Source organism: Paramisgurnus dabryanus, chromosome 5 (genome assembly GCF_030506205.2).
Source record: "Paramisgurnus dabryanus chromosome 5, PD_genome_1.1, whole genome shotgun sequence".
Lineage (NCBI taxonomy): Eukaryota > Metazoa > Chordata > Actinopteri > Cypriniformes > Cobitidae > Paramisgurnus > Paramisgurnus dabryanus.
Window position 1 is genome coordinate 23332542 of NC_133341.1, and position 24783 is coordinate 23357324.

General features: G+C 39.0%; 2 protein-coding genes across 5 annotated transcripts in view; both read left to right on the forward strand.

The window, feature by feature from the left end:
- Nucleotides 1-17189, forward strand: part of pnpla7b (patatin-like phospholipase domain containing 7b) — a 103444-nt gene extending 86255 nt beyond the window's left edge. The window contains exons 19-35 of the mRNA XM_065250401.2: nucleotides 6147-6260; nucleotides 6349-6424; nucleotides 6501-6650; nucleotides 6758-6821; nucleotides 7320-7488; nucleotides 7616-7798; nucleotides 8536-8654; nucleotides 11760-11916; nucleotides 12000-12116; nucleotides 12284-12353; nucleotides 12435-12551; nucleotides 12673-12821; nucleotides 14164-14316; nucleotides 14386-14502; nucleotides 15005-15089; nucleotides 15205-15326; nucleotides 15431-17189. Of these exons, the coding sequence (XP_065106473.1) occupies nucleotides 6147-6260; nucleotides 6349-6424; nucleotides 6501-6650; nucleotides 6758-6821; nucleotides 7320-7488; nucleotides 7616-7798; nucleotides 8536-8654; nucleotides 11760-11916; nucleotides 12000-12116; nucleotides 12284-12353; nucleotides 12435-12551; nucleotides 12673-12821; nucleotides 14164-14316; nucleotides 14386-14502; nucleotides 15005-15089; nucleotides 15205-15326; nucleotides 15431-15499 (2031 nt within the window). The 3' untranslated portion in view covers nucleotides 15500-17189. The remainder of the gene's footprint in view (nucleotides 1-6146; nucleotides 6261-6348; nucleotides 6425-6500; nucleotides 6651-6757; nucleotides 6822-7319; nucleotides 7489-7615; nucleotides 7799-8535; nucleotides 8655-11759; nucleotides 11917-11999; nucleotides 12117-12283; nucleotides 12354-12434; nucleotides 12552-12672; nucleotides 12822-14163; nucleotides 14317-14385; nucleotides 14503-15004; nucleotides 15090-15204; nucleotides 15327-15430) is intronic.
- Nucleotides 17190-22409: 5220 nt separating this feature from the next.
- The window catches only part of emid1 (EMI domain containing 1), a 93085-nt gene continuing 90711 nt past the window's right edge, over nucleotides 22410-24783 (forward strand). For 2 of the 4 annotated variants that reach the window (XM_065250409.2, XM_065250413.2), the window contains exon 1: nucleotides 22411-22877. In XM_065250409.2, coding sequence (XP_065106481.1) covers nucleotides 22729-22877 — 149 coding nt within the window. In that variant the 5' untranslated portion in view covers nucleotides 22411-22728. Of the gene's footprint in view, nucleotides 22878-24783 lie in introns of all 4 variants that reach the window. The other 2 variants (XM_065250411.2, XM_065250410.2) reach the window with 2 other exon arrangements.

Consider the following 24783-nt stretch of genomic DNA (forward strand, 5'->3'; position numbering starts at 1 on the left):
GATAACATCGTGCTAGCTTCATGCTAATCATACTAGCATCGTGCTAGCTTCATGCTAATAATGCTAGCATCGTGCTAGCTTCATGCTAATCATGCTAACATCGTGCTAGCTTCATGCTAATCATGCCAACATCGTGCTAGCTTCATGCTAATCATGCTAGCATCGTGCTAGCTTCATGCTAATCATGCTAGCATCGTGCTAGCTTCATGCTAATCATGCTAGCATCGTGCTAGCTTCATGCTAATCATGCTAGCATCGTGCTAGCTTCATGCTAATCATGCTAGCATCGTGCTAGCTTCATGTTAATCATGCTAACATCGTGCTAGCTTCATGCTAGTCATGCTAACATCGTGCTAGCTTCATGCTAGTCATGCTAGCATCATGCTAGCTTCATGCTAGTCATGCTAACATCATGCTAGCTTCATGCTAATCATGCTAGCATCATGCTAGCTTCATGCTAGTCATGCTAGCTTCATGCTAGCTTCATGCTAATCATGCTAGCATCATGCTAACGTCATGCTAGCATCATGCTAGCATCATGCTAGCTTAATGCTAGTCATGCTAGCTTCGTGCTAGCTTCATGGTAATCATGCTAGCATCGTGTTATCTTCATGCTAATCATGCTAGCTTCGTGTTTATCATGATAACATTGTGCTAGCTTCATGCTAATCATGCTAGCATCGTGCTAGCTTCATGCTAATCATGCTAGCAACGTTCTAACTTCATGTTAATCATGCTAGCATCGTGCTAGCTTCATGCTAATCATGCTAGCATCGTGCTAGCTTCATGCTAATCATGCTAGCATCGTGCTAGCTTCATGCTAATCATGCTAGCATCGTGCTAGCTTCATGTTAATCATGCTAACATCGTGCTAGCTTCATGCTAGTCATGCTAACATCGTGCTAGCTTCATGCTAGTCATGCTAGCATCATGCTAGCTTCATGCTAGTCATGCTAACATCATGCTAGCTTCATGCTAATCATGCTAGCATCATGCTAGCTTCATGCTAGTCATGCTAGCTTCATGCTAGCTTCATGCTAATCATGCTAGCATCATGCTAGCTTCATGCTAGTCATGCTAGCTTCGTGCTAGCTTCATGGTAATCATGCTAGCATCGTGTTATCTTCATGCTAATCATGCTAGCTTCGTGTTTATCATGATAACATTGTGCTAGCTTCATGCTAATCATGCTAGCATCGTGCTAGCTTCATGCTAATCATGCTAGCAACGTTCTAACTTCATGTTAATCATGCTAGCATCGTGCTAGCTTCATGCTAATCATGCTAGCATCGTGCTAGCTTCATGCTAATCATGCTAGCATCCTGCTAGCTTCATGCTAATCATGCTAGCATCCTGCTAGCTTCATGCTAACATCGTGCTAGCTTCATGCTAGCATCATGCTAATCATGCTAGCAGCATGATAATCATGTTAGCATCATGCTAGCTTCATGCTAATCATGCTAACATCATGCTAGCTTCATGCTAATCATGCTAGCATCATGCTAGCTTCATGCTAATCATGCTAACATCATGTTAGCTTCATGCTAATCATGCTAGCATCATGCTAGCTTCATGCTAATCATGCTATCATCATGCTAGCTTCATGCTAATCATGCTAGCTTTATGCTAGCTTCATGCTAATCATGCTAGCATCATGCTAGCTTCATGCTAGTCATGCTAGCTTCATGCTAGCTTCATGCTAATCATGCTAGCATCATGCTAACGTCATGCTGAATCATGCTAATCATGCTAGCATCATATTTCATCATGATAACTTTTTTAAATCATGCTAGCTTCACACTAAAACATGTCAACAGCCAGGTAAACTACTAGACTAAATTTCTTTTACATTTCTGGCAATCAACTTTTTGCATTTTCATGCACTGGTAATTCCTTGGGAATTGCATATCTAGTTATTATTATTATTATTATTCCAACCAAATTTCCGCAATTAATACGGCTCGAACCGTTTAACTTAGAAACTTCATTCAAACTCTCAAACGTGCGGACTATTCGGGAATAGTGTGCTATGACTTTTATAAGCGATCGGGGGTACGGTCTTCGCCCCAGGGGCGAAAAAGCAGCCGAAAAATCCCATAGACTTAACATTGCGACAAACTTTGACGAGTCGTAGCTCAGACCTAGGATTTCACAGAAACTTGTGACTTGCCACATTTGAAGAGGCTGGCAGGCTCTGTAAGAACATACCTCACTATGGGGTGTAAGCTGTACCCCTGGGGTGTAAGAGGTCCCCAAATTTCCCCATAGACTTATAATGGGGCAGGAATCATGCCCATATAAGGAACTAAAAACGTCCCGGATGGGATATCTTTGCAGCGCAGTGTCATAGAGACATGGGGGTGGGCTCATTTTACTCAGGCATCCAATCAGTCCCTTAGGATCCTTATTGAGCTATCAAGCCACGCCCCTAGCAACCATTTTGGGCACCCTAGCAACATCTCCCATAGACTGCCATTATGAAGTGCCCAGATGGATATCTTTGCAGCACAGTGTCACAGAGACATGGGGGTGGGCTCATTTTACTCAGGCATCCAATCAGTCTCTCACCATCCTTATTGAGGTATTAAGCCACGCCCCTAGCAACCAAATATGAGCAGCCTAGCAACATAATAAACAAAGCCTTATATCTCTGGATCCGGACATCATAGAGACATGGGGGTTGGGTCTTTGGGTCATATTAGCTTCATGCTTGCTTCATGCTAAGTCATGCTAGCTTCTTGCTAGTTTCATGCTAGCTTTATGCTAATTTTATAATAAATCTTGCTAACTTAATGTTAAATCATGCTAGCTTCATGTTAAATCTTGTTAGCTTCATGCTACATCATGCTAGCTTCATGATAATCATGCTAGCATCATCTTAATCATGCTAGCATCATGCTAATAATGCTAGGATCATGCTAATTTCATGCTAAATTCATGCTAACTTCATGGTAATCATGCTAATATCATGCTAGCTTTATGCAAATTATGCTAGCTTCATGCTAATCATACTAACATCATGTTAGCTTTATGCTAATCATGATAACATCATGCTAGCTTCATGCTAATCATAGTAGCATCGTGCTAGCTGCATGCTAATCACGCTAGCATCGTGCTAGCTTCATGCTAATCACGCTAGCATCGTGCTAGCTTCATGCTAATCACGCTAGCATCGTGCTAGCTTCATGCTAATCATGCTAGCATCGTGCTAGCTTCATGCTAGCATCATGCTAATCATGCTAGCATCATGCTAATCATGCTAGCATCATGCTAATCATGTTAGCATCATGCTAGCTTCATGTTAATCATGCTAACATCATGCTAGCTTCATGCTAATCATGCTAACATCATGCTAGCTTCATGCTAATCATGCTAACATCATGCTAGCTTCATGCTAGTCATGCTAGCTTCATGGTAATCATGCTATCATCATGTTAGCTTCATGCTAATCATGCTAGCTTCGTGTTTATCATGATAACATCGTGCTAGCTTCATGCTAATCATGCTAGCATCGTGCTAGCTTCATGCTAATCATGCTAGCAACGTGCTAGCTTCATGTTAATCATGCTAGCAACGTGCTAGCTTCATGCTAATCATGCTAGCATCGTGCTAGCTTCATGCTAATCATGCTAGCATCGTGCTAGCTTCATGCTAATCATGCTAGCATCGTGCTAGCTTCATGCTAATCATGCTAGCATCGTGTTAGCTTCATGCTAATCATGCTAGCATCGTACTAGCTTTATGCTAATCATGCTAGCATTGTGCTAGCTTCATGCTAATCATGCTAGCATCGTGCTAACTTTATGCTAATCATGCTAGCATCTTGCTAGCTTCATGCTAGCATCATGCTAATCATGCTAGCATCATGCTAATCATGTTAGCATCATGCTAGCTTCATGCTAATCATGCTTACATCATGCTAGCTTCATGCTAATCATGTTAGCATCATGCTAGCTTCATGCTAATCATGCTAACATCATGTTAGCTTCATGCTAATCGTGCTAGCATCATGCTAGCTTCATGCTAATCATGCTAGCATCATGCTAGCTTCATGCTAATCATGCTAGCATCATGCTAGCTTCATGCTAATCATGCTAGCATCATGCTAGCTTCATGCTAATCATGCTAACATCATGCTAGCTTCATGCTAATCATGCTAACATCATGCTAGCTTCATGCTAATCATGCTAACATCATGCTAGCTTCATGCTAACATCGTGCTAGCTTTATACTAATCATGCTAGCATCGTGCTAGCTTCATGCTAATCATGCTAGCATCGTGCTAGCTTCATGCTAATCATGCTAGCATCATGTTAGCTTCATGCTAATCATGCTAGCATCATGCTAATCATGCTAGCATCGTGCTAATCATGCTAGCATCGTGCTAGCTTCATGCTAATCATGCTAGCATCGTGCTAGCTTCATGCTAATCATGATAGCATCGTGCTAGCTTCATGCTAATCATGCTAGCATCATGCTAGCTTCATTCTAATCATGCTAGCTTTGTGCTAACTTTATGCTAATCATGTTACAATCGTGCTAGCTTCATGCTAATCATGCTAGCATCGTGTTAGCTTCATTCTAATCATGCTAACATTGTGCTAGCTTCATGCTAATCATGTTAGCATCGTGTTAGCTTCATGTTAATCATGTTAGCATCATGCTAGCTTCATGTTAATCATGCTAACATCATGCTAGCTTCATGTAAGCTTCATGCTAATCATGCTAGCATCTTGCTAGCTTCATGCTAGCATCATGCTAGCTTCATGCTAATCATGCTAGCATCATGCTAGCTTCATGCTAATCATGCTAGCATCATGCTAGCTTCATGCTAATCATGCTAGCATCATGCTAGCTTCATGCTAATCATGCTAGCATCATGCTAATCATGCTAGCATCATGCTAGCTTTATGCTAATCATGTTAGCATCATGCTAGCTTCATGCTAATCATGCTAGCATTATGCTAGCTTCATGCTAATCATGCTAGCATCATGCTAGCTTTATGCTAATCATGTTAGCATCATGCTAGCTTCATGCTAATCATGCTAATCATGCTAGCTTCATGCTAGCTTCATGCTAGCATCATGCTAACGTCATGATAACATCATGATAACTTTTTTAAATCATGCTAGCTTCACACTAAAACATGTCAACAGCCAGGTAAACTACTAGACTAAATTTCTTTTACATTTCTGTCAATCAACTTTTTGCATTTTCATGCACTGGTAATTCCTTGGGAATTGCATATCTAGTTTAAATAGTTAGGACTTATTGATCAAAAGCCGTAGTACATGAATAATATCAGCTGTGAGATTTAAAATAGTTTTCGGCCACATATTATTGCATATCGGCATTTATCGGAGCACCCCTACACTGGACTATACGTCGCATTTATTCAAAAAATCCAAGCCGAAGAACAGACATTTAATCTGTAAAGGCAAGTTATTCTAAACAATGCACACAGAACAGCAGGCTGAATAGGTGTGCGTACATGTTAATGTAACATTACCATTTATTCACTGAACACAATAGCATATCGAACATATCTGGGAGGCTGAATAGGCTAAAATAAGACGACAAGCCAAATCAAGTTCAAAAAGGTCCTGAAGTCATTCCACATCACTGAATCCATTGAATTACATAAATACAGGAGCAGCATAGAGCGGACTCTCGCGGCTGTAGATGGTAATGGTTTCTCTTGGTTCATATGAAATAATTTTTACATATAAGTCGCACCTGACAAGAGGTCGCACCTGACTAGAGGTCGCACCTGACTAGAGGTCGCACCTGACTAGAGGTCGCACCTGACTAGAGGTCGCACCTGACTAGAGGTCGCACCTGACTAGAGGTCGCACCTGACTAGAGGTCGCACCTGACTAGAGGTCGCACCTGACTAGAAGTCGCACCTGACTAGAAGTCGCACCTGACTAGAAGTCGCACCTGACTAGAAGTCGCACCTGACTAGAAGTCGCACCTGACTAGAAGTCGCACCTGACTAGAAGTCGCACCTGACTAGAAGTCGCAGGACCAGCCTGCCAAACTATGAAAAAGTGCGACTTATAGTTCGGAAAATGTTGTTTTGCAACCTCTAGCGGCAAAAATGACACATTGTGCCTTTAATTCAACATGCACTATTATGTTTTAGGTGGAAGCCTTGACTCATTTGAACAGAGCTACTACAGTCCATGCTGTCCGAGACTCTGAACTGGCTAAATTGCCTGAGGGAGCTCTCAAATCCATTAAAAGGAAATACCCGCAGGTTAGGCGGCATCAACAAACACCTCATTCCATTAATGTGTCACAATATTTCATTTTGTGTATCTCAACATCGTCCTGCTCGTTTAAAGGTTGTGACTCGTCTCATCCGTCTTCTCGGGCAGAAAATCTTGGGAAATATGCAACAAGCAAACGGTCCACTTGCAGGTCTGTATGCAACATTTATTTGTGTTCTCTCTCTAATGGCTTAGCATGACGATGATTACCTTGGTGACCTCCACAGTTCGCAGTCTTGGTTTTAACACATCAACCAGCAAATTGGATGCAGTTAATCCAGCTGCCAACCTGTCTACTGTTGCCATTCTACCCGTGTCTGAGGAGGTGCCTTTGATGGCCTTCACCCTGGAGCTGCAGCATGCTCTCACTGCTATTGGTCAGCTTACTGTAGTGCTCCTTGTCTCCATCAACTCCATTTTAAGTCAAACTGATACTTTGTTTAGTATTCTTACTGAACCATCCTACTTTCTTTTCTTTTTTTAGGCCCCACTTTGCTTCTAACCAGTGACATTATCAGGCAGCGCCTGGGTGTTGCAGCTCTGGACAGGTGAGACAATGGCACAACTACAAAGTCATTTAAAGGGGACATTTCACAAGACTTGCCCAAGAGTACATGTGAAGTTCTAGCTCAAAAAAATTTATTGTAGCATGTTAAAAGTGCCACTTTGTAGGTGTGAGCAAAATGTGCCGTTTTGGGTGTGTCCTTTTAAATGCAAATGAGCTCTGCACTAAATGGCAGTGCTGTGGTTTGATAGAGCAGATTAAGGGGCAGTATTATCCCCTACTGACATCACAAGGGGAGCCAAATTTTAATTACCTATTTTTTCACATGCTTGCAGAGAATGGTTTACCAAAACTAAGTTACTGGGTTGATCTTTTACACATTTTCAAGGTTGATAGAAGCACTGGGGACGCCATTACAGCACCTTAACATGGAAAAAGTCAGATTTTCATGAAATGTCCGCTTTAATTGTGTTCCAATATTACAGATTGTCATATTGTTGCAAGTATGCAGACTGAGTATTCATGTAATTCACTTTTCTAGTGTTCATGAGTACCGTTTATCCAGCTGGCTCGGCCACCAAGAAGACATCCACCGAATTGTCTTGTATCAGTCAGACGGTTCTTTGACACCTTGGACTCAACGTTGCATCAGACAGGCAGACTGTATCATTATTGTGGGTCTGGGCGAACAGGAACCCACCGTGGGAGATGTAATTACTAAATTTATTTCATTTAGCTGGTTCGCTCATCTGAAAATCTTTAGCTAGGTGTTTATGGTGCTTACCGTAGTGTTTTGAAGGTCAGGAGACCTAAGTTCTCATCTGTCTTTGCTATCAGTTGGAGCGTATGCTGGAGAGCAGTGCAGTAAGAGCTCAGAAACAGCTGGTACTGCTGCACCGCGAAGATGGACCGCCACCCAGAGGAACGGCTGAATGGCTTAATATGCGCAGCTGGATCTCCAGACATCTGCACCTGTCGTGCCCCCACAGGGTTTTCTCAAAGAGAAATTTACCCAAACTGGTACGGATGGTAACATTACTATTGTTGTTAATGTTGACATAAGCTAGAGATCATGAATTATAGTAATTCGACAGCGGCGGTGGACATGGAGTAACTTTTTTTATCCAAATATGTGGATTGTAAGTTGGATTGTAAGTAAGTTGAGCCACGAGGGGGAAACTTAAGCTTAAAGATGCAATGTGGGACTTTCTGAAGGATCTCTTGACAGAAATGCAATATAATATGCATTACTATGTTATCAGTGGTGTATGATAACATAGTAATGTTTTCATACACCACAGTAAGGACCTTTATAAAATATACTATATTGTTTTTATTATCTTAGAATGAGCCGTTTTAATCTGTACATGCACCGCTGGTCCCCATACATTGAAGTCGCCATTTTGCGCCGCTATGTTTCTACAGTAGCCTTAAACGGACAAGCTGTTCTATAGAGCGCGTTTTGTCGCTACGTTGTCTCAGAAGATGACATGTTTGTCCTTTTGCAGCTACCGTAGCTTTATTATGTATTTCGAAAGGAAGGGGTGAGCGGTGGACTGAGCTGTTATATGCTGCTAAAAGTCTCACATTGCACCTTTTAAGTGTTTGTATTATGGGGTGTGGTTCATTACTTGTGTGTCTAAAGCCAGAAATCTTCTGATCTATCCCTGAGCTTCAGCCACTTTAGTAGGTTTCAATAGATCCCAGCATCTGCATCTAATTTTAGTCCCTTCTTCCCACTTCCTTTGCTCCTGTAGAGAGAGATGTATCAACGGGTCTTCGAAAAGCCTCCTGACCGACATTCCGACTTTTCCCGTTTGGCTCGGATCTTGACAGGCAACGCGATCGCTCTTGTGCTGGGAGGGGGAGGGGCGAGGTGTGGTTTATCTCTTATAATTCATAATTTGCCACACATCTCATTTCTAATCCACATAAATAAAACTAGTATAAGCACGTTGATGTTATTGGAATCTTGACTAACTTTCTTAATAATTGTGTTTAGTTATTTTCCAGTAGTCATAGTATTTCTCTTCTGAATAAATTAAAAATATAAATCCATTTGCAGAACCAGTCAAAGGTTTGGACACACTGGACTTAATTTATCTTTCTCGTGATCTACAAACATTTTGATTAGCTTTGTAGACAAACATGAATTGTGGCTATGTAGCATATGTGACCCTTTCTGTGAAAACCCACCTGAAGTCATTTTTTGTGTAATTTTTACTGTTTTCTATATAAAATCATCTTGCATAATGTTAAGAACATTCAGTAAAAATATAATCTTGAAATTACATTGAGACTTTAGATTGGATTTTACAAACTGGGTCATATTTTATTACAACACAAACACAAAAATTAATTAGCGAAAATAAAATGCAATATATGTGTTGGATCAGATAGGGAAGGAAATGCAGCAAGCCTAACAAGGAAAATATGTTTTAACTCATTCCCCACCAGCCATTTTTTGAAAAGTTGCCCGCCTGCATTTTTTGTGATTTTCACAAAAGTTTCACAAAATGCCTTTCAGGAAAATTTTCTTCTAAAAATATATAAACATACAAATATATCAAAAGAAAGAACAGACCCTCTGCTTTCAAACAAACAATAAAGAAACAAACAAAATGAGAAAAAAAACTTTCATTCCAGCTATATTTTTTTTCTGATTATAAACTCTTAAATATGGGTATTTTTTTCGCAAAAAAAAAAAAAATTAGCAAAAAGCTGAAATAATTGCATTTTTTGTGAAGGAATTTTGTTAGAGATCAGATTCAGAACGATTATCAAAACATACACAGAGTTTATAATTAGTAAATAACGTTTTGGGTTCAGTTTTTCCATAAATTGGGTAAGTGTGGATCTAGTGGATAATAGCGGTATTGCAGATTAACATAAAAATTCATCAGGAACACGTTTTTTATGCAAATGTTTTCTCTTAATTGACTAGATAACTTGTCGGGGAAAGAGTTAAAAGCCTGCGGTGTGGATAAAAGTTGGTTAAAGGGGTAGTTCATCCAAAAATGAAAATTTTGTCATTTACTACCCTCATATTGTTACAAACCAATATGAGATTATTTATTCTGCTGAACACAAGAAGAAATTTGTAATCAAACAGAATGCAGGAACACGATTCACTTCCATAGTATAGGAAAAATTACTATGGAAGTCAAAGGTGCTCTGAAACAAGTTGGTTACATTGCTCAAAATATCTTCCTTTGCAATATCTTCCTTTGGTACCAACTGGGTGAGTAAATGATAACAGATTTGTCTTTTTTTGGGTGGTGAACTATCCATTTAAAGGTCCCGTTTTTCATGATCCCATTTTTCAAACTTTAGTTAGTGTGTAATGTTGCTGTTAGAGCATAAATAATACCTGCAAAATGATAAAGCTTACTGCCAGGCCATATATTTTCTTTATCAGAAGTCCCCTTTCAAAGCCTACAGCGAATGGCCGGTTTGGACTACAGCCCTCTACTTCCCGATTGAATGACGTCAATATAAGAGTTTTTGACGAACCTCCGCCCACAGGAATACATCAGTCGCCAGTTAAAGGCGCTCTAAGCGAATTTAAGCGTTTTAGACCATAAAACATTTTTTGTTACATACCGGAAACATCTCCTCACTATCTGCTTGCTGCCTGTCCGCTGATCAAACTGTAAAAAACGCGATCTCTGTAGACAGCCCAGGCTTCACAAACGGCAATATCAACATAGTGGCCAAACCTAGCATCACAAAACAAAACAAAGTATTCCAGCCAATAAACAACAAAAAGGATTTGGGGTGGGGGTTGTGCGCGTTCATGAAAGGACGGAAGGGAGGGGGAGGAGTTAGCTACGCTCCGTCTGTTTGAAAACAGTTCAAACGTCAACAATAACTAACGTCTCGCAGATTCGCTTAGAGAGCCTTTAAGCTCAAACGGCTCTGCTAAGCTAAGCGGCTATCGCATCACAACACACTTAACAAACTACACAATCAGAACGCGTTACGTATTTCTGAAGGAGGGACTTCATAGAACAGGGAAGACATCAGACCGTTTTAGGAAAGTGAAAACAGCGATATAGAGATAAGTCATTTGTGTGAAAAATACTGCATTTTTTTTTTTATACAAAACATGAACACGTTATTTTTCTCCCCATAAACACAATTATAGCTTTAAAAACACAGAAAAAACGGGACCTTTAAAAGAATGTAGAGATATGTAACCTAGACAAATGCTAACTCTGATGAAGCTGATCACTTAGACTTTGTGGTGGTCACTTCCCATACTTCCATTTTTGATTGTCTACTATTTAATAAAATTTGGAAAAAATAACAAACAAAAAGTGTTCCCAAATATTTGACTGGTTCATGCAACTGTATTCCCATCAACTAATCCTAATACTGTGTATCTAATTAGTGATGTTCAAGGTTTTCGTCCTCAGCATGTCTGTGGTTTCTCTTGATAATAGAGACTCTTTATCTGCTCTCTGTCCCTGCCTGCTATCAGTCATAATCGGCTACTTATTGAAGGTGGGTCAAATATAATATACGATGGGAAATAACGTTAATTATATAATGTGACCCTACCTGTGAAATCCCAGCTAAAATCATTTTTAAGTGATTTACTTTTTTCTATAAAATCATTCTGCATAAATGTAAACAACATTTTGTGAAAATAGATATCTTTAACATAACAGATTTATGTCAAATCATTTCAATTATTGAAATTAAACTTTGATGCTCCTTTGATGAAACTTTTATAATGAGATGAGATGAATTTCATAGGGAGGGTCACAAATGAATTACATTCACATAAAAATAACATAGAATTTATGTAATTCTGCGTTATTAGTGTTATGATCAGCTGTAAAGTTACTATTTGCATGTCATCTAAAACTGTAATCCATAAACATGCATCTCTAATACAAAAAATCTAGAGAAAGCCTGTAAACACGATCTGATTAAAAAAACACATCTAGTGTCTCTTTGTTGCTTTGTTTTGCAGGGGCTGTGCTCAGGTGGGCATCATTCGAGCAATGAATGAAGCAGGGATCCCTGTGGATCTGATTGGTGGCGCCTCCATTGGTTCCCTCATAGGGGCGCTGTATGCTGAAGAGCGAAGCGTCAGTCGTATGACAGTCAGGGCACGCCAGTGGGCCATGGTGAGATCTGAAAATGATCATTTATAGATTTCATAAAGCTACCCGTGATTCAGCATTGAGATGTCTTTCTTTGTGCACAACAGGAATTTGGGTCTATTTTTAAGAGGATCATCGACTTGACCTACCCAGTGACATCCATGTTTTCTGGAGCATCATTTAACTCCAGCATCAGTGGTGTCTTTAAGGATAAACAGATTGAGGTTCAGTGGCTTTCTTAGCACATACAAATCAAACTTGCTATTATCTTGAAGTGATAAAATAAATATTCAGAGTAACTCTAACAGCTTCAGTCCCCAATTAATTAAATTGTGTGGAAAAATAAGTTCTGTTTGTCCAAGAAAGTCATTTTTTTCTCTCTGCATGGTAGGACCTTTGGATCCCATACTTTAACATTACCACAGACATCACTGCCTCCTCCATGAGAGTTCACACTGACGGTTAGCTCTTTATCTCCGTAAGCTCTTTGAATTGTATCCATATCTCCTGTTATGGATCCTAACATATTCATTGTATGTCAGGCTCTCTGTGGCGTTATGTGCGTGCCAGCATGTCTCTTTCTGGGTATCTTCCCCCTCTGTGCGACCCTAAAGATGGACACTTACTCATGGATGGAGGCTACATCAATAACCTACCAGGTTAAGTGTACTTGTGGATGACAATGGCCAAAAATAGATGGAATGACATAATTTAAATGTATTTGAATAAATAGTAAAATAATTGTAAAAGTAATAGTTCTCTTGTATCCTCTTCTTGAAGCTGAGACAGCTCGCTCAATGGGTGCCAAGTTGGTGATTGCAGTCGATGTTGGCAGTCAAGATGAGACCGATCTAACCAACTATGGAGACTCTTTGTCTGGATGGTGGCTGCTGTGGAAACGGTTTAACCCGTTGGCAGAGAAAGTAAAGGTAAGAGAAATGGTGATCAATAAATAAGGATTTTAATAACCCATGGTTTTTCTATGGTCCATATGTTGTCGTACAAATTTGTTTTTTCTTTCAAAATAGTAAGAGACAGTTTGGCAACCCAATGAAGGCATAAAAAGCTCCTAAAAATGCATATAATGGTACAGACACGGAAACAGTAAATTTTTGCTCAAACCCAAATAGGGGCATTTTGAACATGCTATAATAAATGATTAGTGGGGTATTTTGAGCTGAAACTTAACAGACACATATTGGGCACACCTGAGACTTATCCTACATCTTGTAAAAATTGGCATAATAGGTGGCTTTAAATGTCATCCTCAATAAAATGTTGTACTTTCTCATTTACATGCTAAATACCACAAATTTAAAGGGATAGTTCGGCCAAAAATGATATTAAACCCATGATTTACTCACCCCCAAGCTGTCCGAGTTGCATATGTCCATCGTTTTTCAGACAAACACATTTTCGGATATTTTAGAAAATGTTTTAGATCTTTCAGTTGATTAAATGTAAAGGTCCACCCATAGTCCACGACCTTCAAGTCCAAAAAAAAGTGAGTCCATCCTTCACAAATTAAATCCAAACGGCTTCAGGATGATAAACAAAGGTCTTCTGAGGGTAATCCGCACGGTGTTGTTGTAGAAATATCCATATTTAAAACTTTATTAACGAAAATAAATACCTTCCGGTAGCGCCGCCATCTTAGTCGCGTCCGCATTCAGAATGAGAGCTTACGCAGCCTACGGAGGCTACTCTGCTGCTGCTCTGTGCCCCCGACCTCCGAATTTGTCATACGTCACTAAGAAAATTGCGTACACTACGCTAATACTCTCTCCTGAATACAGGGGAGTCTAAGATTGCGGCGCTACCGGAAGGTATTTATTTTTCTTAATAAAGTTTTAAATATGGATATTTCTACAACAACACCGCGCGGATTACGCTCAGAAGACCTTTGTTTATCATCCTGGAGCCGTTTGGATTTAATTTGTGAAGGATGGACGCACTTTTTTTGGACTTGAAGGTCGTGGACTATGGGTGGACCCCGTAACATTACATTTAATCAACTGAAAGATCTAAAACATTTTCTAAAATATCCGAAAATGTGTTTGTCTGAAAAACGATGGACATATGCAACTCGGACAGCTTGGGGGTGAGTAAATCATGGGTTTAATATCATTTTTGGCCGAACTATCCCTTTAAGCTTCAGGTTTTGCAGTTTTAAGATTAAGAGTTAGCACTTTAAACACAGATTAAGTTAAGCACACAACTATCATGGAAACGGATGTGTTTCGAAAATTCACCTGATTTTATATCCTATAGGTGTTGAACATGGCCGAAATTCAGACGCGGCTAGCCTACGTGTGTTCTGTGCGCCAGCTGGAGCTGGTTAAAGACAGTGACTATTGCGAGTACCTGCGACCACCCATTGATCGCTATGGCACGTTGGAGTTCGGCAAATTCGACGAGATTGCTGTGAGTAGCCAATCGACCGCTTGCACAACCGTTTTCTGGGCTTTTATTGAGCACTTTTTGTTCTTGCAGGATGTTGGTTACCTGCATGGAAAGACCGTGTTTGACGTGTGGTGCAGGAGTGGTGTAAGGGAGAAGATGCTCAAAGACCAACATCAAGAGGAGTTCCGCAAATCCAAAAACACCAATGTAAGAGGAGCAGAATGACACATAAATGATTAAAAGCAGGGTGCATGATCTCCGTAAGCCACTATATTTGAAATCACGTAAACAAACACGCGCCTACCCCAATAGAATCTGGACCTTCTTTTGATAGACCCGCCCCACACATACGCAACCCAGGCAACGATGCCGGTTAGTAGAGATGCCCCTACTGCTGATTGGCTACAAGTGTGTTTTGGTAGTCGGCCCGACTTCAAAAATCACACACCCTGCCTTTAAAGGGATAGTTCACCCAAAAATTCTGTCAGGATTTACTAATGTTATTTAATACATGTATGTATGTTGAACACAAAAGAAGATATTTTGATAAAGAAAGATAACCACAGGCTTGATGGTACCCATAGTAGGATAGACAAATACTATGGAAGTCAATCGTGTGCTTGATCAAAATATCTTCTAAGTATGGTAGATGTTTTTTATCCAAAATGGTTTACCATGCATTCAAAGAGATCATTTTATCATCTCCCAGGTGATGACCTGTCCCAATGCATCCTTCACCGATCTGGCTGAAATAGTCTCGAGAATAGAGCCTGTGAAGCAGGCTGTCGTGGATGGTAAGGAATGATTCAATTCCCCCTTCAAAATTTGGTTAATTTACTATACAAACAAATCATTTGTCCTCTCCTCATGCCCATTTTTACACCTTTGTGTTGTTTCGGACACACACAGATGAGTCTGAGTACCAGACAGACTATGATGAAGATGCAGTGCTGTCAGACTTCGATCTTTCCAATCCAAACAGTGAGCATACGGAAGAGGAAGAAGAGGAGACTGCAGATTCACCTGACACAGTAAGAGAACTGGATTGAGGATGCATTTAGTATTAGTATTAGTACATGATGCATTGGTACGTTGCCAGTAGTTTAAATACTTATGATTGTCAACTTTCAAACAGGAGGATGAAATGGACATCAGGCAAAGGAGACATCGAGTATCCAACCACACAAGCCACTTTAGCACCTGACCTCAGATATCTTTTTTCTAAGATGTTTTATCAGTCTTTAATATAGTGTAAGTTATAATATTTGATAGGGGATTTGATAAAAAAATGTAACACTTATGATGTACTATAACAGTTGGTTCTGACTTATTTTTAGTCCCTAAAAGAATGATAAATAGGTTTGAGATTGTAGTCAATAGATATTGAATCGGATAAGATGGCACGTGGCATGCACATGGGACCTGGATTCCGTCTCTGGTGCCAGTAACAATGGATTTAATTTTTTAATAAAGTGTTCTTTCTCATTAAAAGGATAGTTTACCCAAAAATGAAATATTGGGTGAACTATCTCTTTAAGTTTTGGAGTCATAATAGTATTTTACAATGAATTTATCATGCAAACTATCAATGCAATCGCAACAGAACTTTATCATCTGTGGTATAAAAAAGGTCATTCTTTTGAGGTTTTATTCAATTCAATTTTATTTATTTAGCGCTTTTCACAATTGGTAATTGTTTCAAAGAAGCTTTACATTAATAGAAGCAGTGAAGAGCACAGAAAATCGACAGATAGCACAACATAATACACGATAGCATAAGCAGCTAAATTTGCTGCGGCTATGAATCAACATTATAAGCGAGCGTATGACTAATGTAACGTATAGAAGAGGGTGCTAAATTAAGCCCAAGAAGGCTGCCTCCCCGAGTTGAAAAACCCCCTAGGAGAAAAAAAACCTGACTTTTTAGCTGGGGAAATAAAAAAAGTCCTAGGAGGGAAAAACCCTTGGGATATATATATATATATATATATATATATATATATATATATGTATGTAAACGGATAAGGAGATTAAGCGGGTTCTGCCAGTGGTCGTTGGTCAGGCATCAGCTGGGCATCACGCTGAAGGACGGCCAGTAGATCAGAGGTGTGCTGCATTTCACATTTACCAGAACTGGGTCTGTTTGTCTCATTGTCCTCAGGGTCGAGGACGAGACAGGGAGAGAGAAACAAAATCCTATTAGCGTAGTGGCCGTTAACATGTAATGCAAGTGTCACACAGTGATGGGGTTTAAATCCGCTTGGTTCCAGACAGGTTAACTATTGCGGCATAAGTATGTTACCCACAGTTGAGGGTTTAGCAAATTGGGGGCCCAATGCGAAGGTATCTATGGTAAATATGGGTCACCATCTGATCTTTAAAAGAAAATGAAACACGTCGACCTGTTTGACTAAGGCCAGAAGCCCCACTGTCGTCGTTAATGCAGGTTCAGTGGCAAACGGGTCTATATGGCATACTATTCACAAGACCACAAGAAAACGCCAAGTATTTATTATAAAGTCAAAACAGAAGAATTGGCTTGGGAAATTAACTGTGAAAGATATTCTTTTTTTTTTGCAGCTATTTATATAAGATGCATCTCACACACGGATATATTATGTGATGTTGCTCTTGGGGAGGATTACTAGTCTATTATTAGTCATTACTTGTCTCTTGCAATATATATTATTTGGCTAATTTTAAACTAATCGTTGTCTGAATCCTCAATTCATTGCTTGATACTGAATATCTGCAGCAGCTATTGAACTACTTTGGACTGCTATCAAAAATGTAAAACTTATTGTTTGTTTTGACCTTGTACTGCAAGCTAAGCTGCATGAAAATTGTGTTACCACTCTTTAGATGCAATTAAAAGTGATTAATTAATGAGAGAAGGAATGTTTTACAGTCTGTGTGCCATGTCCAACCTCCATAAATGCGTAGCCCAGTTGAATTCATTGATTGTTTTAAAGTTGCAGCTGTGTTAATTTACGTCATCTTAGGCCAGTGTGACATATTCTCTTAAGCATGCCTATTTTTACCTTATGTATAAGTGCTCTTTGATGCTGATTTATTTTATGTTTGCTACACAAGTACAATAGAGGCTCCATATTATCCAAATATAAAATTCAGCAGCACATATAAAACTCGTAGGGCTATTTATTCAGGACCTTGGACAAGGCCTACTACATAACCATGTGATCATTTACATTTAATAAACACTATTCCATATATAAGAAATTAAATAATTTGGTTTGTTTTGAGATTGCTAACTTCATGATTGCACCACTCATCTCATTTAAGACTCTCATTGGCATCTTTCAGCAGTTGGACACACTTCGCTGCTTATAGTCCGGTGTGGAATTTAAATGAAAGTTTGACATTAATATGAGGGTTTTAGGTCTTTAGAATCCATATATTTTCTTCCTTATCATCTTGCTTCTCATGCCTTATCATCACATTGTGCTTTTCCGGCTGTAAGTTGATCCTAAACATGGAAACACATTTTACAACCTATGATGATAAACTGACCGGGCACTGCCTACACGGCCCTCCGGAGTCTGGTTTACATGCTGTAAAATCCAAATGCAGATGCGAAACCTTCAGTCAGTTTTTGTAGTCGCAATCCAGGCTAAAGTCTCATAATCTAATGGAGATTAGGAGTATCAAAGTTTCACGATAAAAATATCAAGGTTATATTTTCACAGAATGTTTTTTTGTGTGTTGCATGATTTTATGAAGAAACAGTACATCTGAAAAAAAATACTTTCTTGTACTGGGTCACATATTTGCCTAGAATTCTGTATCATTAAGAAATGTGTCATCTCTGAATATTTTTATTTAAAAGCAAAAGTTTATTTTAGGAACACTGAGGTCCATATCAAAGAACTATGTTACAGTTCTCAGAAGTATTTTAGCATATATGTGGACACATGCATTGTCAGTGGGGTGTAAAGGTTTGCACTTATTTACATTTCATAATAAATTATTTTGAAAATTTTTGCTATATCCACTTTTTGCCCTAATGTCATGGGGTTTGAAACATGCATTTTGAATGTCAGAGCAAGTTGCGGTATTATCCCCTTCTGACATCACAGAGGGAGCCAAATTTCAATGACCTATTTTCTCACATGCTTGCAGAGAATGGAGGGTTGTTCTTGTTAACATTTTCTAGATTGATACAAGCACTGGAGACCCAATTATAGCATTTAAATATGAAAAAGTCAGATTTTCATCATATTTCCCCTTTAATTAATTTGAAGACATAAAGCTGGCATGTGCATTAATAATTATACTTACATAACATTTTGTTTTGTGAATGCGTCACAGGACAGTGTCATTCATTGTTGTTTGTCATCACAGCTAGTGCTGCTGACTTTGTTCATCTCATTTCTTTTATGTGCAGTTATGTTGTTGACCGCTAGGTGGAGGCACACTCCATATGTACTGTGTGTTGTTTGGGTCCTCTGTGTGTTTCTGATACCTGGACTTTTTCCATTAAAGCTCATGCACCCTGTCTCACCCCATCCCTCTCCAGGCCCTGATCTTTTAATCTCAGAATATAGTTCTCTTTATTAAGTCCCCTGTATGACATTTCTAATGCCCATTAGGACCACAGGGAGGGTACCAGTGGGTAAAGAGGGACTTTGTGCTTTGTATTCACTTAATTACAGTGCTAACATTTCTTTCTTTAGGTTAGGTTTCACCCAGGCATCTATACAATCTCCCTAAAGTGCCTTCCCCCATACCCTTCACCCATATAAGAAATTAAGGTTTAGGATGACAGACACCGACATATGTTGTGTATACCTACCAGGTATAGGAGCATACATTTAAAAGGTAAGTCCAATTTGCATATGTTTATGCTTTAGTTTGGCATGTGTCACATTTACCGTCCATAACCTGTGGGTCGCCAAAGGAATTCAGCTTATTCTTTTAGAGTATTTTTCCAGACGGATTATCTTAAGGCCTTGGTTAAATTAGGATATTAACGTTATTTTTAAAAGCACAATTTATAAATAAACACTACTGGTGTGCATCTTGAGACACCGCACTTGTACGGATATATTTAAAGATATGTCAGAGCAAGTTCTTTTCAATCAAGATACACTAACATTTAAGTTAGTCTCTTGGAAACCACCACATAGACCTTTAATGTATATTTCCTGTTTTTAAACACTCAGGCAAAAGTAGGAGTCTGTGGAAAATTTGTATCCAATAGAGCAAAGAGCAACTTTCCCACCTGGGATATCTCCACTGACCTTATTTTTTTATTCTTTGTCTGATAGCCAGGATCCAGCAAGTATTTTTTATAGATGAATTACGTCCAGGTATGCTGATGTTGCTTTATAATCAAATCTTTTTTCCAAACATTATTCAACCGGGTAGCTCTGCCAACCTTATACACACATAAAAGTCTCCACTTCTTTGCAAATCATTGTTTTGAGAACTTTTTAAAGGGGGCATAAATGCCAACAAGCATTTAATGTTTACACCAAATACTCCATTACAATGGATGTTACCGACAGGAGTGTTCATTGGGGGGACCTTTAAAAGTTTCCACAATCAATGAAAGGCAATAAAAAGTGTGTAAAACCACTCAGATGAAAAGAAGAGGAAAATAGATAGTCCCAAGAGCATTTTTATGAACCTTTATATAAACACGGAGAAAAATAAAGTGGCTTCAGTTGTGGGAGAGATAAAGAATCAAGTAGCAAGAGAAGAGCGGAAAAACATTTAATTCAAAGACTCTCAGCACCATTCTCCCCCCTCCGTAATACTTTCGGATCCAAGTTTTTTTTTTAGCTCCCTACGCTACAGGGATTTTTTATTAACCCTGTAATGCTCTAACGACTGGTTGGCACGGCTTTGCACCTGCTGCTTTTTAAAATGCCATTGGTGCACCATACAGAGAATGTTGACATGTCACATGTACCTCTCACCATAACTTTCTTTGAACTGTTTGAACTTATTTGTTGTCTTTGGACTGGACTAGGTATAGGCTTACACTGGTCACCTACATATGCTGCTTGTGTTTTGTTGGCTTGTATCCACATTAGGTATTTTAAGCTCTTTGCCCCATCAGCTTCATTGCCTTTGCTGTGAACTGCATGTTGTATTCCTCCAGACAGATTTGTGTTTTATTTTAGATTCACTCATACATGCTAAACTATAACAAGTAGCACCCCTTTAACACCTGCAGATGTTGGCTGTCTTTGGAATTGATGCTCCCTGCCTTTCCTTTGCTTGTTTCTCTGACTGTAAGGGGGTCCACAGAGAAAGTCACTCGACCTTGGATGAGTGGGGCTGAAGCCGGTCCTGCCTGCTGAGCCAGGTGTTTAACTTGGACTTGGAGTGCAGTTTTGTGGTTTTGAGAAACCTCTCAGTTCCCCTTATTCCCTTGGCTAGAAAAGAGGTTATAGTAATCTGTGTTCCCATATTTCTCATTCTGTAGTGCTCTATGTCTTTGCCCTTCTCTGGATGCTATCCAGACAGTGCTTTTTCCTCTGGAGAAAGGTTTTGTCTTGTGACTTTTAAGCCATTTAAAGTATTAGCTCGACAGAGTTTGAATCTTCTAGCACTTGTGGGTTATAATTTAATAAAGCGTGGTTATCAAAAGTGCTTTGGGCTGTTCATGCTACTTTTCTCCACTCCAGCACCCAAATGTGCACTTTTATAGACATCTGCTTTATTAGCTAATTACAAAGCCTTTGACTGTATGACTCAGTGTCTGACCCACAGCCAGTAAAAATGAGAAGTGATGCTATATGTTGCCTTATTTATGTAGATTGTGCATTATGATGCATTGAAACATGCTTTTAAAATAAGTTAAATTAAGTTGCCTAAGATGTGTGCCCTAAAATTACTTTGGGCATTTGCATTTATGCATTTGGGAGGTACACTTAAGTGACTTACAGGTTAAAGGTGGATACAGTTTTGACAGAGATATTTAGACAGCTAGCCCATCATTTAAGATATTTGGTAATAAATGTCTTTGAGAGTTGGGGATCAATTTAGAGGTTGTTTAAATGTTAAAGGGATAGTCACCCAAAAATGAAAATTCTGTCATAATTAATTAACCGACATGTTGTTACAAACCTGTATATATTTCTTTGTTCTGATGAACACGAAGATATTTTGAGGAATGTTTGTAACTAAACCGTTCGTGAGCCCCATTCACTTAATCAAATAAAAAAGAATACAATGGAAATAATATGGAAGTGAATGGGGCTCATTAACGGTTTAGTTCCAAACATTTCTCAAAATATCTGCCTTTGTGTTCATCATAACAAAGAAATTTATACAGGTTTGTAACAATATGGGTGAGTAAATGATGACAGAATTTTCATTTCTGCGTGAACTATCTCTTTAAGATGCTTCTGCAACTCTTATACAACAATTAAGTTTTTTCTCAGGTTAAATTTTTGATTTGTGAGTCAAAGAGAATCGATTATAGTTTTTACTGTTATATCTAATTTCGATTACTCTTTAGTATTTTTGACTTTGTGTGTTCATGTTTTTGTTTTAAAGATGATCCAGATACACACTATCGTTGAAAAGTTTAGGATAACTGAAATGTTTCTCTTGACCACAAACCGTTTGATCTGATGATGTTTAAATGTCTGAAGTTTATAACTGTGAAAACATATTGGTTTCTTCATTGCAAAATGTTTAATGTATTTAATAGAAATTAAATAGATTACCTTGGCTTGGATGAAGACTGATATAAAGTTGAGCCCAGAATAAATGTGAACTCTGTTTGTGTGAATATCGCTTAAAAACATCTGTTTCATACAAGAACTGGCTAATAAAATGCATTATTAGTACATTTCTGCAAATTCTAGGCAAAGGATGACTTTGAAGGTGCTAAAATTTTAAAAAGTTTTGATTTTATTTTGGACACAATTCCCAAAGTATATTAATGCTATAATTTTAATGACTTTAATATAAAATATGGAAAATAAAGAATAAATGAAAAAAAGACTTTTATGTTTCTTAAACAAGGAAAGTATCCATAAGCTTAGTGTCTTCAAACTTCAAACTAAGTTTTCACAGGATGAACAGAGAGGGGGAGTGCTGCACGTGAGGGGACAGAACTGGGCTGGCTGAAAAAAATCTAGACGGACTACGAGACTCAAGGCGACTATAAAACCCCTTTCTTGCCCATTGTGTTGATGCAGTCAAGAAATATACCGTTACGTACAATAATAGACGGAGATGGAGGAGTGAGGCGGGACCGGTTTCAGCGGCAAACTTTGTGCAAAGAGCGCAGGGTGGTTTATTTGTGCCGATGACATCCATGCAAAAGTTGAACTCCTGTGTTTGAGACAGCGCACTTATATTATCTAACATTCAGGAAGAAATTTCGTACATCTGTCCGGTAGTAAAATACGTGCAGTTTAGATTTTGCTGACTAGTGTATTTACGGCAGAAATGGAAGCGCGTGACGGGCGCTGCGCGTACCGGAGATGTTTCCTCGCGTGGACGCTGCTGGTGCTGGTCCCGTGGCTGACGTGCGTTCAGGGGACGTGGGGACCCGGAGTTTACAAATACCAGACACTCCACAAAGATCAGTCAAAAAGGTAAGCTGTATCAAATGACATTTACATTTATGCCTTTTAGTAGATGCTTTTATCCAAAGCAACATACTGATATACAACGTAGCAACATAAAGTGTGTTCTTTAAGAATTAAACCCACAATTTTTGCGTTGCTAACATGCTCTATTTGAGCTACAGAAACGTAGTGTCCACGGTGACAGAAGTTTCCCTTTGGGCAGCATTAAATCATTATTTGTTTTATATCTAAATATTCCTGTCAGAAAAGTCTTTCAGATTACTTACTTATGATTTAAAGTTTATTGTAAATAATTAAAGCTGGTAAATTTGCACGCGCAGCTTAAGTCTTTTATTATCTATTTTAAATACAACAGGTTTGAATCTAGATAGATGCTGAGCAACTTAACTGTTGTAAATATACACAATTGACACATAGTTAGTATAATTAATTAGATCCTACACAGTTTGTGCCTTGACCTACAACGTTGGTTTCCCATTTCTCCACCTTATAATCGTTATGAGCCTGCCAGTCTGTTTCCTATTTCCTGTGTGGAAGAAACACATAGCTCTTATGCCCATGTCTGCGGTTTGTTGCAGTTATACATGCGTAAAACTGACTGATCATACGGTCAGGATTCATTCAAACTTCATTCATGAGCTCGTCCACAGAATATTAGTCTACCTCTTAAAAGTCAATGTGAGAAAATCTTATTTATTAGCAACTAAAAAAGCAAGTGTTTTACATGTCACCCTTAAAAAAAGGAAAAGATAAAGCGGCCTTGATCTGACCAGCCATCATCAAGTAAATATTTACTCAGTTTGTGTAAATGGATTAGAGTTGTTGTGGGTGGGGTGTGCGCTTATGGGCTGTTTTTCTCTGAAGTATGTGTGCAGGTGTGGAGGAGGTCTTTGCTCTCCATGCTTATGGTTTGATCTCTCACCCCCTCTTTTTGTCAGTCAAAGTGATGGAGGAGACAGTGTTTACTAAACACGTGCAGCTGCATCGTCTGCATGCTGGGAAAGAGAAGTTAATCCCACCGCTGTCTGATGATGCCGAAAAGAGAGGTCACAGACCTTTTGGAGATGCCTTGGATGAGCATTTTATGAGAGGCGCAATATAGCTTTAGGTTTATATTTATGCATTTGGCAGATGCTTTTATCCTAAACAACTTATAAAGCATTTAGGCACACATTTGTATGTGCAGTTCCTGGGAATGGAACCCACAATCTTTGTGCTACTACAGGAACTAGAAATATGCAACTGTTGTTCTAATTAACTCATTTCCATCACAGAGAGAACTTCTTCCTAGTTTCCCACGTTAGATCACACAGGAGCCGTTCATTGTATATCAAAAAACATGGAATAGAGAGGGTGAAGAGAGTCATGAACGCCTATCATAAATCATAATTAACCCTGTTCCCATTTCCCGACCTTTAACCAAACCCATTTTTTCATGTTTTCAAGACAATCCTTTCAACGTAATTGTCTCGAGAAAAGCCCCATATGAATATCTGTCCAATTAGGTGATGGTGAAGCCCCACGCAGTTGGAGGTTAAGTCAGCAGCTATTTCCTGTTCTGCTCGGCTTCAGTGCCCTGAAGAGCAGCGCTCCGGGTGGGAGTGTGAGACTCGGGGCCCCATAGGGACCCTTAGCCGCTGACCCATCAACACATACCTTCACCCTCATTCTGCCTCCTCCGAAATACAAGAGTGGTGACCTCTTTGATCTTTAAGTATTGCTTGGTTGGTAAATTAATTGCCTATGATGTTATCCACAGTATTTGTTTTTATTTGTTTTGCTCTTCTCTTTGTAAAGCCAGTGGAAAAAGAACAAAGGAAAAGGACGACTTTATAACATCGAATATATTTCGCTATAATTTGCATGCAATGCTCGCTCAAGCAATCATCCTGTTTTTACTCAACACATTTAT